General features: G+C 38.1%; 1 protein-coding gene across 1 annotated transcript in view; it reads left to right on the top strand.

The window, feature by feature from the left end:
• ADGRA3 (adhesion G protein-coupled receptor A3) overlaps positions 1-14,879 on the top strand; it is a 132,252-nt gene that overhangs the window by 63,872 nt on the left and 53,501 nt on the right. Inside the window, exons 4-7 of the mRNA XM_047719012.1 lie at positions 2,052-2,123; positions 8,586-8,657; positions 11,334-11,494; positions 13,404-13,617. Coding sequence (XP_047574968.1) covers positions 2,052-2,123; positions 8,586-8,657; positions 11,334-11,494; positions 13,404-13,617 — 519 coding nt within the window. The remainder of the gene's footprint in view (positions 1-2,051; positions 2,124-8,585; positions 8,658-11,333; positions 11,495-13,403; positions 13,618-14,879) is intronic.

The following is a 14,879-nucleotide window of genomic DNA, read 5'->3' as shown; positions in this document are numbered from 1 at the left end:
CAACAAATTCAGGCAGATTCTCAATCTAAATAAAACCCATTATCAATACCTAAATACCATTTTAAATAGGTATAGCTATAATGAAATTGTTTCCCAAAGAATCAGTGGTAATTACACCAGTTAAAGCTCAGAAGTGAAACAAGATAATGAATTGAGCCCAGAAATGCTTGTTTAAGCAGCAATTCACAAAATGATGCCTAATTTTCTTAAACAGTAAAACCCAGAAATAAAAGGAAAATCAGCTGGAATTAAAAAAAAAAGTCCCATCGGATTACATACCTCACTTTAATATTCTGAGGAGCAGCAGCCTGGAGTCACGGCATGTGCGGGTCAAGTTTCGTATTGCTTAAGTTTTTTTTAATCAAAAGTTGCCATAAGATAGGAAAGGCAGAGCTGTGAAATTTAGGGAAACTCAGGATTACCTGAGCTAGGTTTCAGAATACCTCGGAGAGAAACTTAGTGCGTAGGTATTCGATTCAGATGTTCTGTCATTATCATTTCTGGTTTCTCATCCAGCTAATACAGTTTCTGCTGTTATCAAGTTATACAATTTAGAACCCAACAATTTTAGTTCAGAAATGGATGGTGCAAATTGCTTCTCTAAAGAGTAACTCAGAGCATGACTCAAAGAATAGGTACTTTTCCACTACAAAGAATAATATGGACATTGAAGAAAAAGGTGATAAAAATATTTTTGTAAGTTTGGTTTAGAATCTTGCTTTAATTCTTTTATCAAAATCCAAGGGATGAATAATTCCTGAGGAGGAACTGATAAAAATTAAGATTCATTGTTTTTGGGGTTTTCTTATATACAGCTTAGTAAATCTAGTGATGGAAAAATTGTTGAAAGCCATGCTGTCTTACTTGAAGGTTACAGAAATTCTCATTTATTTCATTTATCTCTACTAAACATTTTATGTAGATAAAAAGGAAAAAGCTTCATGGATTGAGGAGAAAAAAAATTTGGAAAGTAATGAAAGAAAAACCATATTTAGAAAGTAACATAAGAATATGAGTGGGGTGGGGCACCCGGGTGGCTCAGTTGGTTAGCGTCTGATTCCGCTCAGGTCATGATCTCAGGGTTCTGGCAGTGAGCCCTGCATGGGGCTCCATGTTCAGCGGGGAGTTTGCTTCTCCCTCTGCCTCCCTGTTCCTCGTGTTTACTCTCTCTCTCTCTCAAATAAAGAAATAAATAAAATCCTTTTTAAAAAAGTTAAGAGTGGGGTGCCCACGTGACTCAGTTAAGTGTCTGACTCTTGATTTTGGCTCAGGTCATGATCTCAGGGTCATGGAATTGAGCCTCTCTTTGGGCTCTATGCTTAGTGGGGAGTCTGCTTGGGATTCTTTCTTCCTCTGCCTCTCTTCTCCTCTCTCCCTCCCTCTCTTTCTCCCTCTTTAAAATAAAGAAATCTTAAACAAAAAAAAAAGAAAAGAAAAAGTTCAGCGTGATGGGAAAAAATAATTAGGCTGTTACCTAGAAAAGGTAATCTGGCCTGGAGACTAAACCATAGATCTGTGAGGTAAAAGCAAACTCCGTTTTCTCATTACAGTCAAAACTGACTATTTAAGGGATGACATCAGAAAGCATTAAATTTCAGGAATTCTTAAGAAATAAAAGTTCCAGCATTTTGGTAATTTGCCCCTTTTTCTTTTGTCTGTCTGATGTTCACTGCGACTGGGCTCTGTCCCTAACTTCCCCAGCATAATGAATGGTGTAGGTCATCTAAGGAATTCTTTCACAGTAAGATAGATTGAGTCTCATTTTTACCACTCCAGTTTTATTGTGAGTCATTTTACAGGAATAAATGCTTGAAATATAGAGGGCACTGTAATTAGACAGTGCTTAGTCTGTACGCGGCAGAAGTCGGTGAGAGCAAGTACTATTTTGTTCTCTCAGTGCTCCCCTTAACTCACTGAAGTAGGTAAACTTCTCAGGGATGCTGAAAACAAAGATCTTGCATGATACCTGGGTGCTGTTCTTGAATATTGAACATAGGAAACCTTCATCCAAGAGAACTAATTGAAGACACTTTTTTCCCTTTTCTCTTTAGGGATCTGACAAACAATCGAATAGGATGTCTGAATGCAGACATATTTCGAGGACTCACCAATCTGGTTAGGCTGTAAGTATGTCTTTTCCATTAAAATATAAGAAAACATATGAACTGGTACCCAGACATTTATAGACACCTGTGATATGTCTGATAGTAAAGTAGCAGCTGTCAGGATTATGGAAGGAGAAGGAGCTCAGGAGCTGGAAATTCAATCGTGGGGATATAATGTCATCAGAACATAATACTATGTATTATGCGCGCACGTGCGCACACACATGGCGGAGAGCCAGTTAACGGAGTATATGCCTTAGAGAACATGTTCATGTTGGAAGAGATGGGTCAGAAGCTTTCCTGGTCTGGATCAGTTTCCTGGAAGGGGCAAAACCTAAGCTGATGGTGCAGAGATTGCAAAGATTGGATTAGTTAGAAAGGAAAAAGAAGCGGAGCCAATGATGCATAAAGGTGGAAGTGAGAGCAAAGCCGGTGTCAAGGGGAAAGCCATCCGCATGAAGAGTAAAATCACCATTTGAGTCATGCCTCTGACTTTGCGATTTGGGGTGAACCCACTTTTCTGAGCTTTTTTTTTTAATCTGTGAGGTTCTCAGTACCTCAAAGTTTTTATAAAGATTAATTAGAGTTTGAATGATCTGTATCCCTCTCTTATAATTTATATATAATATAAATGCAGAAGAACTTTGTATAAGCCATCAAATACATTTTTATTTTATTTTTAAAATGAGGAAGCTCTGTTTGGGAGTGACTAGAAATAAGGCTGATTATCTTTAATAGAACTTTGTATGGGAGCATATGAAAGGCAGACAGAGGCTTAGAACTGATTTAACAATAAGAAGCCACTGAAGGACATTCATGTTGGGAAAGTGGCATAAAATCCTGTTTTATAGAATAGTTGTCTGCGAATAGGGTGCAGGATGAAATTTGGGATTTAGGGTCGAAGGTCTAGTTACAAGGATTGTCTGTGCCTGGTTCTTTCTTTCTGTGGCTTTTCAGAATGTTTCTGCAACTTCATTCATGTTAACTTTGAAAAAGCTCTTAGGGCCATCAATAGTGAGATTATTTCATCTTTGCAGTAAGGGAGGGGACTTCAGATCACTTGTTAGGCTACCACAAGATACTCCTGCTTCTTAGCAAACTTGCAGTATTTTTCAGTGAGCCTTTTTAAAAAAAAAAGATTTTACTTATATTCTTGACAGAGAGGGCCAGAGACCACAGGCAGAGGGAATGGCAGAGACAGAGGGAGAAGCAGGCTCTGCACTGAGCAGGGAGCCCGATACAGGGCTCGATCCCTGGACCCTGGGATCGTGACCTGAGTCAAAGGCAGATGCTTAACCATCTAGCCACCCAGGTGCCCCCTTCAGTGAGCCTTTTAATTTGGGAGGAGAGATACATGGCCAAACTTAAGTGTTTAAGTATAAGATTGATTTGGTATACAGCTTTGCTCATAACTTGAAATTAATTAAACCAATTGCATTTTTCTTCTTTTGTGGATGGATTGCAGCAATTTTATTTCAGTGCTTCTGTTGTTTCTTCTTAAGAGTCTTACATTTTTGGTTTTGAGGACTGCATAAGAATTGGCAATATGGGGATGCCTGGGTGGCTCAGTTGGTTGGATGACTGCCTTCGGCTCAGGTCATGATCCCAGAGTCCCGGGATCGAGTCCCGCATCGGTCTCCCAGCTCCACGGGGAGTCTGCTTTTCCCTCTGACCTTCTCCTCGCTCATGCTCTCTCTCACTGTCTCTCTCTCAAATAAATAAATAAAATCTTAAAAAAAAAAAAAGAATTGGCAATATGAAGCATTGATGAAGAAAAAAATCTGTTACATTTTTTGATAGCTGTGACTCAAGAAATGAAGAAGAGTCTGGAGTTTACTCTTTCATCCACGTCAGTTAGTTCCCAATGAATTTATAACTGATAACTGTGGCCCAGGGATTATCGACCCATCAGCAAGATGGGTTCTTTAGGCAAAAGTGCTAGAAGGGACAGCCATTACGTTAGGGCCACTTGACTACTTCCTTATACTTTTTTTTTTTTTTTTTCTCTTCCTGCCTCAGAAACTGAAGTTTTGGGGAGTTTTAAAGCTTAAATTCATCACTTATCGGGGCGCCTGGGTGGCTCAGTGGGTTAAAGCCTCTGCCTTCGGCTCAGGTCATGGTCCCAGGGTCCTGGGATCGAGCCCCACATCGGGCTCTCTGCTCAGCAGGGAGCCTGCTTCCTCCTCTCTCTCTCTCTGCCTGCCTCTCAGCCTACTTGTGATCTCTGTCAAATAAATAAATAAAAAATCTTAAAAAAAAAAAATTCATCACTTATATTTTTATTAATTCTGTGATAACTGTTGTGAGACTTTACCAGACATTTAGCCAGGTGAATCGTTAAAACAGTGGGAATAGGGGCGCCTGGGTGGCTCAGTGGGTTAAGCCGCTGCCTTCGGCTCAGGTCATGATCCCAGGTCCTGGGTTCGAGCCCCACATCGGGCTTTCTGCTGAGCAGGGAGCCTGCTTCCTCCTCTCTCTGCCTGCCTCTCTGCTTACTTGTGATTTCTCTCTGTCAAATAAATAAATAAAATCTTTAAAAAAAAAAAAAACAAAAACAGTGGGAATAGCACTACCAAGTTCTCTACCTTGAGATTTGGTTGAGTGATTTTGTAGCCCATGTAATAATAGGTCACTGTGACTCTTTTAATGCAACACTCTGTGGCATACACAGGAGTAAACCTGACTTTATATTCTCTAAAGACTGTTCTAAGAAAAATTGCCATTTGAGGTAGCTTAGTAACTTCAGGGAAGCATTGCAGTGGAGTTGCTCATCGTAATTTGGGTTGACACAGGTCTAGAGTCATGGATCAAGAAACTTTGGACAAGTGTGCTGTATGGACAGCCCCAATCTGCAGATTTCTAGGCTCTCTGAGCCCGCCTGTATGTCCGTTGCGAAGGCTGATAACAGCCTGTGTTTCCCACTGGGAAGAGAAGCATCTTCTCAAACAAGTGGAAGAGGGAATTTGGTTAGCAGTCGGGCATGTAGTGCATTTCTTGGCCAGCCTATCTCCCACCCAGAAGAGCAGGTGTAGAGCAGGAGGGAATCCAGAGCGGATCACTCTTTATAGATACTTCCTTTACTGCTTCTTCAGCTGGTTTCTCTGGGTTGCTTCGGAACCTCGGATCTGGGACTTGTGGGGCCTCTTTCTTAGCCGAGGAGTCTGGAGTGGAAACCCCCCCAGGGCCTGGGTGAGACTTCAGCAGACAGGTGGTGGCCTTCTTGCCCATGCTTGCTTCTCCTCGGTTTGAAGTAAGTCGTGGCTTTGGAAGTTCAGGTTCAGAAAGCAGAAATAACTTTAAATATGTTTGAGGCTTCAGTGGACGTGGATGTGGAGGGATTGATTAATTCTGTGTATGGATCTGTGCCTTTGTTGATGGAGAATTTCTGGGGAGAACTGTCTCAGAGGGGAAGACGTAACTTGCAGGGGTCCCTACCCTCTCCCTCTACAGTGCAAATAACTGCCAGACCAAAGATGGGGAGCCAAAAATGAACTGTGAAGCTTCTGTCCTTTACTTAGGACCTTAATTTCCAGAGAGGTTGTTAGGAGCTCAACAGATCAAAAGCTTTCTTTTTCCCCCTTTTTTCATGAATTTTGATCAGTTTAAATTTTTATTTTTTTTCTGAGAATTGTACCTTTAATACTTTTCTATCAGAAGTAACTGGTGAGTGGGGATGCCCCTGTGGCTTAGCTGGTTAAGTATGAGCCTTCAACCTAGGTCACAATCCTGGGGTCCTGGGATTAAGGACACCCGACACCCACCCCCCAGGGGGAGGGGCTGGCTCCCTGCTCAGCGGGGAGCCTGCTTCTCCCTCTCTCCTTGCCCCTCCCCCTGCTTGTGCTCTCTCTTGAATGAATAAATAATGTTTAAAAAATAAATAATCAGTGAGTGATGTTTATAAGAACTTCCTTTATACAATTGAGCAATTACTGAGATCATTAAGTAATAAAACCACATAAAGATTTGAAGGAAAAGTTAAACCACCCTTCCATCACTTCAGATGTATTGTGAGCTGGCCTGTACTAGTTATCTGGTGGATCATTTTCAGATTTTTCTGTTGCCCCCACAAAGGTACAGGCATACATACAGAGCTTTAAGTGTGTGCTCTACTCAGCAATTTATTGAAAAAAGTTATCAGCGTGTCATTAATCTCTTTTCAAGAGGGTGACATGTTGATATAGTTCATGTTTGTTAATAATTACGGAATATTCCAAGTACAGAACTGATTATAATTTAGTCAATTATTCTTCTGTTGCAGGAGATTCCATTTGATTGCGTTTTCCCCTCCTTTAACAAATTGACCCTGGTAAACATCGCTTGTATATATATAGGGGATGCGTCATCATACATATTTAACCTACAGGCATTCAAGTGTATCTGTTTAGCAAAAAGTCAAGTAAATAAAGAAAAATTAAGATATTAAGAAACCACAGCATAGAAGGTGGGAGTGGGGATGGATGGAGATAGTTCACCTGCTACTCCATTCAGGGAGCTGATAGGACATGGGAGCAATGACTTTTCTGTGCTGGTTGTCATTCTCAGTCCCTTTTTGCTTCTTTTGTGTAAGTATCTCAGAGCTGGAGTGTGACTCTAGTGTTTTAAAACGTTGTGTAAGTTTTTATGGTTCCCAAACCAAAGCCAGTTACTCTGGTGTTCAGCCAGCCTTGCTCCGACACTGGAGGGAAAATTGGTTTGTGTTGGGATTTACAGAGAGGATGGCATGTCTCACTTCAATGTGATTCCTTCTTCTGTGATTTTTAAGAAGAAATAGCTAATAATATCTAATGATTAGAATGAAATTACCTAATAATTAGAATCTAATGATCCCTGTAAGATGCCATTATTTTTTTTATACTTAAGTCCTATATGTGTATGATAGAGTTTTATTTTCAACTTACCATTATGGAATCTTCAAACTTGTAAAAAACAAAACAAAACAAAACAAGAAAACCAAACATTAGAGACCATTGTATAAGGAATCTCCATGCACCCTTTCCTCACTCTTAACACTTGGCAGCTTCACAGCCAGCCTTGTTTGAGTTCCATCTGCCATCTCTTTGTCTTCCAGACCTGAGTAATCACATAATTCCACATAGAATAGCTTCATAAAAATACTGCTGTTCACTTTAATTGCATCTAGGTTACTTTTTAAAAATACAGCAGTGATTTACACTTCCATCAGCAATACCCTTTTCAGAGGCTACATTCAGTATCCCCTCTGACAGGCCAGAAAAGAGAAGGGCATCTCTTTCATTGTTCTTTTAATTGACAGATACCCTTTTTTTGTTTGTTTGTTTGCTTAAGTTCCCAGGTAGTTCTATGAAGATCAGAATCCTTTTATCCAGACCTTTTCTATCAGAAATTTGTATGCTACATTTAAAAACCAATCCAGGGATGTTTTTACTGAATTTCATTGTGTATTAATTTGTGAAGGATTGGCATTTGTGTAATATTAAGTCTTGCCATCCAGGAATACACTGCTGCAGGATCCATCTGTTAACTGTCACTTTCTCCCACATGGGAGGGATTCAGCCCAGACTCCAGAGGAGAGGCGGGCCTCCTCCCAGGTCTCAGGACATCTTCCTTGAGAATTCTGGGTTTAAATTCTATCTATTCTTGATACTACAATAGGTTCTAAAAAGAGCTTGTGGTGGTTAGACCATCCTGCCATCTTCCCAGAGCCCTCAGCTCTGTTTTACTATCAGAAGCTTCCTGAAGATAGAGTCTACATCCTGAATAGTCAGTCACCCCTACTGAGCACCTCCTGTGTACCCCAGCTTGTTACTATCTGCCTGGCAAATAAGACCTACAAGGCCCTCTGCTCTTGGAGCTTAGGGTCAAGTGTGGAATCATTACGGGTATAACGAACCACCTCAAATTTTAGCATAGGGTGTTCTGGGTTTAATTCATATAAAACTATGCAAAGGTTGATAATATTTATTAAAGTCATCTGAAACAAGGGGAAACAAGGTAGGTTAAGTAATTTGCCCAAGGACAACACTGAATTATGTGTTTTAAACCCTGGACTCATTGTACTCTGTTGTCATATTTTATTCAGTTCCTGGGGGTTGGTGCCCCTGCTTATTCAGGTCATCCCTGTCCTTTTCTTGTTTTTACATTTCTGTTTTCTTAAGTGAAGTTGAGTTAACACATGAAGAGTAATTCACTTATAATGAGAGCGTGACTAAAGTTCTGGCTCAGTAAGGTAGCTTTTGGGTTCACCTGGTATTTGGTAGAAAGTCATTATCTGATAGTAATAATTTTAAAATATTTTGTTACTTTATATAGATTAAGAACAAATTTCTTCACCCTTGGATAACACATTTACTAGTTTCCTTTTTATAAGATTTAAAACAACTTTCATAAATTCTTTATAACATTACTCAGTGATTATAGGATATGCTAGCAAATTGTGTAAAATGATAAATAATTGTTAGTATTTTTTAAATGAAATTATTGTTATTATTTTTTTCCCCCTAGAAACCTTTCAGGGAATTTGTTTTCTTCATTATCTCAAGGAACTTTCGATTATCTTGGCTCACTACGGTCTTTGTAAGTAAGAAATTTTTTTTCTGTTTTGATAAATATATCTTGGTTTTTAAAAATTAAAAACAGTTATTAAATGGTTTCAGAGGCTTCATGGGGAAAATCTGGTGATTTTGCAAAGGTTAGACTCTCACTTGAGAGTGTGCATTCTCATTGAAAATGAGATGTGTTTCATTTGATGAATGAAATGAAAATGAATGATGTGTTTCAGACTGGGACAACCATTTTCTCCATAGAATACTATATCTCTCTATATTTAGAGTAAATAAATTGACAATTCATTCTCTTTCATTTTATTTTAAAGTTAGGAAATATTTTATTGTTTGACTAGTGGATGAATCCTCAAAAAATAAAATATCATTCCTCCCTGTGAAGAATCTATAATTAAGAATATTTTATGTTTTTGGGATTTACCTTTATCCTGTAACCCTTTCCCCAAACTGAATTCATAAGTTGTTACTGACGTTGCTAGGAATGTTTATGTAGAATACTTGCTTTATGAAATCAGTGCAAAAATATATGGATACAGTTCTCTGTAGCTTTAGAATTGGTGGGTTTTTTTTTTTTTTTTTCCCCTCCACTCCTGGAGCACTTTTGTTAACTGAGATTGTATGGGCGTGCCTTTTGACAGTAATGGTATTTACTATAATATATTTCAAACTGTAAGTTATACTAATTTCTATTGGAAATACAGTTAAGTATAATGCTTTTTAAATTTTTATTGTGTATAATTTATGGGATTGACCGTTTTTCCAAGGAAGAATGTCTTCTTCCCTAGCAGTTGCTGTTTGGTGTTTCTTGACTTCTTTCCCACCGACCCTTCTCCTCCCCTCCCCTTCTCTGTTTTTCTTGAATTTTCTAGACCTATCAGTTAGCAGTTTTCCTTGAGATGTAGCTAATACTTAGGCATTCATCTGGCTCCTTGGCATCATGCGTGGACCCATGTACATGCTTCTGGAGCCATGTTGGATTAAACTCTGTCTGGTCTTTTTATTGCCATTATTTTTTAGTGAAAACATCTCTTTTTAGCATATTTAGTGGGCTCAGGTCTGCCACTTCTGTGAAGTTGAGAAAATAAAAAAGATGACAAAGAATAATCTGGCTTTTGAGACCCTGGATAGCAGGAATGTAAGAAGGATTTTCCTCCCAAATTGGGGGAAAATGGCCAGTTTTTATTTTTTTTAAGATTTTATTTATTTGACAGAGAGAGATCACAAGTAGGCAGAGAGGCAGGCAGAGAGAGAGGAGGGAGCAGGCTCCCCATGGAGCAGAGAGCCTGATGTGGGGCTTGATCCCAGGATCCTGATCCTGGGATCATGACCTGAGCCAAAGGCAGAGGCTTTAACCCACTGAGCCACCCAGGCACTTTGGCCAGTTTTTTTCTTTTACCCACTAATGCTGGAAACCGACCAGAAGGTGGTACTTAGGAGTTAGAAATTAGTCCATTTCTAGGGGCACCTGGGTGGCTCAGTGGGTTAAAGCCTCTGCCTTCAGCTCAGGTCATGATCCCAGGGTTCTGGGATCGAGTCCCACATTGAGCTCTCTGCTTGGCAGGGAGCCTGCTTCCCCCTCTCTCTCTCTGCCTACTTGTGATCTCTGTCTGTCAAATAAATAAATAAAGTCTTAAAAAAAAAAAAAAGAAATTAGTCCAATTCTAATTCCCACCCTCCTCCCCCCCCCCCCCCCCGAACTAATAAGATAAAGCCTGTGTTGGTGTGCTGTGTTAGGAGCACACGTTATGTTTGCTCTTTGCACTTTGATTTATTTGTATAGAACAGGTTACATTCTGTATTGGTTGTATTTGTTTTGTTCCACTATTATATAATGTCCTGCAGGTTGACAGGGGACAGTGTCTGTATTTATTGTTATTAGCTGGACTTAGCATATCGTGCAACACATAAGTAGTGCTTTGTAAAACCAAGTATTCAATAAATTATGGTGCTTTTATCCCAGTTGTACATATTATCCTTTGTTTCTTATACCCAGGTGCCAACTTATAAAATTTCTTGCCTCATATAAAAATAATTCTGTATTTTCTTTCATATCAACTATGAGGTATTCTTTTACTTTCAGTGGGTTAACTTTATACCCCTTAAGTTGGTAAGTATCTTCATATCACTTGGTGCAAGTGGAGAAGTGTCCGAGAGAGTCTCCACTCTTGATAAACTTAGACTCTGGTCAGACAAAATATAACCATGATAAATGGTCAAATATTCCTTTATGTTACCAAAATTAATAGTTTGTAGGCATTTAAGGCAAAAGCATGGCCATGATGCTAGAACAATTGGAGACGTGTTCAAGGTCAAGTGTTAGTGCCACCATGCTTACTGATGAATGGATAGAAATTGGATAGGCATAAAAGATGGGAGATTTGGTATTCCAGACCCTGGGACTAAGGAGCTTGTTGCCTAGAAGAAGGATGATAGCTAGATTTGTGTTTGCATACCAGCTTTGATTTCAAGCGTTTAGTCCCTGAATTACCAGGGAGGTGTGCTGGGGTCAGCCATCATCCTGCCTGTTCTCTCACCGGAAAGGAAAACAGAACCAGTTGGTGTTGTATGCCTAAGGCCACCGAGGGTGAGCACTAGTGTGCTTGTCACCCAAAGCAGAAGCCAATATAAAGCAAACATGCTGTTTAATTTTATTCACCACACTCACTAATTTGTATTTTGTATGCTACAGAGAATTTCAGACTGAGTATCTTTTGTGTGATTGCAACATATTGTGGATGCATCGCTGGGTGAAGGAGAGAAACATCACCATACGGGACACGCGGTGTGTTTATCCAAAGTCCCTTCAGGCCCAGCCAGTCACGGGGGTGAAGCAGGAGTTGCTGACATGTGGTAAGGGAGAAGGAAAAGCAGAGGAAGGGTTTGCTGTATTTTACTTGTTACTCTGTTTTTCTTGACAGTCTGAAAGTTCTCTTTATACCATGCTGGAATTGATTACAACCATTAATCTTCACGGATCTGATAATACATATTTAGTTTATGCGAACAGTTAAGTCAGCTGGATAAAAAATTGTTTTTTGGATTGGTGTTTAAGGTTCTTGGGTTCTGAACAGCTTTCTTTATGAAAAACAATTTCAGGGAATAGTATAGATCTTCAGATTTTTCCATTAGTTGGCAAACCAGGAGTTTGTTGATAGTTAAAAAAAAAAAGAATCTGAAGATGCCATCATTATTTGTTTTTAGGAGTGTGAAATAATAAATAACAGAGCCTTTTTGATACAGAATTTGGCAGTATGTGTCGGGGTTCTTAAGAATTTGATACAGTTTGATCCAATAATTCTACATGAGGGCTTAATTACTAGGAAGTGATCAGCTTTGTATGTCAGTATTTAAATACAAGCCTATCTTTGAGTCTCAAAAATAGGGGATTGGTTGAATGTCTTGTGACACATTCATTTATAATATGCAGCTATTGAAAATCATGATTTTGAGTAGTATCTGAAGGCTTGAGAGACATAAAATAACATTTATAAAAAGAAAAAAGGAAAAAACCATATAAACCAAAAGCCATCCTTAAAATGATCAAAGGAGATTCCAGTTTAGTCTTTGTAGCTGGAAATAAGCAGTTGTGTACCAACATTTCCTCTTTATTATCATTACTGTTGTAATTTCACAAGGAAAGTATGCTATTGGATGAAATTTAAGATTTGTGAAAAGAAACAGCATATACATGTATCAGATCATCATGATGTACTCTTAGAATATCTCATAATTTTGAATGGGGGAGGGGAGAATAAAGCAATTAAATATATCTCTTAAAATTTTGTCAGTTATACCTCAGTAAAGCTGGAAGAGAAGGGAAACTAAAAGAAGTAAACCAAAGCCCATCTTGCATTGCATTCTTTTCACTCAAAGGTAGCTGTTGCAAAGATAACTTAGTATATTTTCTTCATCTTTTTCTTGTACTTTGACCAAAATGTCATCACACTCTAATGATATTTTGTAACTTTGTAAAACCTGAGGTCATGTAAACCCATTTCCTCTTCATATAAAATAGATGCATACCAATCCATGATATAGAGGTTGTTATCAGGTCTTTTTAGGTCATTAATATTTTCTCTATAAATAATTGTAAAGTTTAATTTCCTTGCATGCATGCTTGTATATGTATTGTTTTTCTTTAGAATAGACTGCTGCTAAAAGCAGTGGACAGTGGGCTAAATATTCTAAAACTATATATATTTATTAGTATTTACTTATCACTAGTTTCATTCTTGAGGTTTAAGTATCACTTTACGGTTTTTTTCTTTTTTTTTTTTTTTAGTAATTGCTTAGCTACCACCAAAAAGGAACAACTTTAAATGTCAGGACTGATTATAAAATGGTTTCATTTCAATTTTACTAATTTTGTTTTCATCTAGGACCCATTTATCTCAGTAGGAGCCTTGTTGGTGCTAACATTAAAATGCTGGTTACTGAGGAAAACCTGTTTCTCCCATTTAAAATAATTTTAATTAGAATTTCTATAACTTTTTAAAAAATTTTATTTATTAGAGAGAGAGAGAGGTGTGTGGATGCATGCATGAATGGGGGAGGGGCAGAGGAAGAGGGAAAAGCAGACTCCCCACTGAGCAGGTGGCCTGACTCGGGGCTCCATCCCAGGACCTGGAGATCATGACCTGAGCCTAAGGCAGATGCCTAACCGACTGATGCACCCAGGTTGCCCCTCTGTAACTTTTAATTCTGGAGTATGAATATAGTTTTGTATTTGTTTACTAAGTTTTTGTTTTCTTGTCTATAGATCCACCCCTCGAATTACCATCATTCTACATGACTCCATCTCATCGCCAAGTGGTGTTTGAAGGAGACAGCCTTCCCTTCCAGTGTATGGCTTCATATATTGATCAGGACATGCAAGTATTGTGGTATCAGGATGGACGGATAGTTGAAACTGATGAATCGCAAGGTATCTTTGTTGAAAAGAACATGATTCACAACTGCTCGTTGATCGCAAGGTAAACTTTTTTTAGATGAGGAATTGTCTCTGTGGATTTTATTTATTTCAAAATTGTCACGTTTAGTTAGAACCTAAATTGATATTTTATCTTCTTGCGTTTAAAAATGCAAACCTTTGGGTTTCCTTTTCCTGATTGTTACTCATCTCCAGAAATTAAGTAGCTACCTTTTGCATTTAATTGTGACCAAAAAAACATAAGATTAAAAGAAAACACTGTTAAACTTTTTGTTTAACGTTTTAGGTGGGAAAAGGTAAACTTTTAATGCCAAACATAATTTCTAACCATTTATTGCTGCTAAACTCTTATTTTCACTTTTAGTAATCACCTAATTTTCACTCTGTTGATTAAGGATACATCTTAAGAGATTTCCTTTCTCTGTTCCACTAGTATAAAAGAATATAACACCTATCCTGTTAATCCCATGCCTGGAATGATCATTAATCATTAATTCAAATGATTATTGAATCACTAATTCAGATTCAAAATCATTAATTCAAATGAACTTTATAAAGTGTAAAAAATAGAGTGAAAATATATGTATTATCATCACTATATATTTTGTTTTGGTAAAATCTTTATCTGTAGGCATTGAATTTCCTTTTTCTTCTCCCTCCCCCACCTCTCTCTGTTTCTGCATGTCTCTGTCTCTCTTTCTTTTTTTCCTTTCTACCAAATTCTTAAAGGCAGAACTCAACTTGAATATTTAATAATAGATTTGTAGTTTCCACACTCCGCCAGGGCGTCTTAGGGTAATAAGAATCACTTCAGATTCATGGAAGTTCTATTTAAAAAAATCTATATCTATCTATCTAGAAAATAAAGACCCTCTGAGTTGAGAATCATGTTTGTGACTTTTGGGGGTAGAATGTTCTATTTTATGATTTCTGTTTCCCTCCTGAGATTTCCTGTCTTGTTTACTAGAAGCATATTTTCCTTTGTGTCTTCTAACATATTTATGGTAGATGCTTTTCAATCCTTGCCTGCTGTTTCTAAAATCTGGGTCATCTTGGGATCATCATCCCTGACTACTTTGCTTATGTATATATTTTATATTTTACTATTTAAAAAAATACTGTTTATGTGTCTAGTAATGTTGGATTCTATCCTGGACAGTATGAATGATTCACTATAGAGAAGCTGGCAAATATAGGCTATGGGCCACATCTGGCCTGATGGGCCTATGGGCGAAGAATGTTTTTTACATTTGTAAATGGTTACATTTCACATGGTTCTATAAGTAGCTATATAATATCTTCGAT

Source organism: Lutra lutra, chromosome 2, assembly GCF_902655055.1.
Source record: "Lutra lutra chromosome 2, mLutLut1.2, whole genome shotgun sequence".
Taxonomy (NCBI): domain Eukaryota; kingdom Metazoa; phylum Chordata; class Mammalia; order Carnivora; family Mustelidae; genus Lutra; species Lutra lutra.
Note: the sequence above shows the minus strand (reverse complement) of the source record. Positions and strands in the feature narration are given on the sequence as shown.